The following is a 632-nucleotide window of genomic DNA, read 5'->3' on the forward strand; positions in this document are numbered from 1 at the left end:
CAGCCCAACTCAACCCAACCAACCCAACATAACTCAACACCACCCAACTCAACATAACTCAACCCAACCCAACTCAACCCAACTCAACCCAATGCAACCCAACCCAACTCAACTCATGATTCTATGATCCACCACCTCTCTGGGCAACCCCACCCAGCGTCCCACCACCCTCGGCGTCCTGAACACCCACCCAGCATGCGTAGGCGGCCGATCTTGTCCATGAGGAGGGCCGAGACGATGTTCCCGGGGAGGACGGCCAAGGTGCCCAAGAAGCTGACAAAGTAGATCATGTAGGCGTTGTTGTCGTCGCTGAAGTCCAGCTGGCAGCCCTCCTTGTTTTGCGAGAAGGTGGTGTTCACCATCCGGCTGTTGATGAACTTGTACTCAAAGAGGTCTGTGGGGATGGGAGAAAGGGGGTTGGTGGGGTCACCCTCATCTCCATCACCCCCACAGGCATCAATCTGAGACACCCCCTCCCGCCCTCATTCCTGCCTGTGTTGTGGAAGAAGGTGGAGATGAAGGTGCAGTTCTTGAAGAAGGTGTTGCTGGAGGTGACGTCCTCGAAGTAGCAGTTGTCGAAGAGCGAGTCCTCAAATATCACCGACTTCATCTTCAGGCCAATGAACCTGGCG

At 55.4% G+C, this 632-nt stretch overlaps 1 protein-coding gene across 1 annotated transcript; it reads right to left on the reverse strand.

Annotated features, from left to right (window-relative positions):
- Positions 1-190: 190 nt before the first annotated feature.
- LOC104279891 (synaptic vesicle glycoprotein 2A-like) lies at positions 191-610 on the reverse strand (the record flags this gene model as incomplete). Its single annotated transcript, XM_009877335.1, has 2 exons — positions 493-610; positions 191-436 (listed from the first exon to the last, which is right to left on the reverse strand). Coding segments are annotated over exons 1-2 (364 nt in total), but the record flags the coding sequence as incomplete, so codon positions are not given.
- Between the last annotated feature and the right edge of the window lie 22 nt (positions 611-632).

This window comes from Apaloderma vittatum, unplaced genomic scaffold (assembly GCF_000703405.1).
Source record: "Apaloderma vittatum isolate BGI_N311 unplaced genomic scaffold, ASM70340v1 scaffold28469, whole genome shotgun sequence".
NCBI lineage: Eukaryota > Metazoa > Chordata > Aves > Trogoniformes > Trogonidae > Apaloderma > Apaloderma vittatum.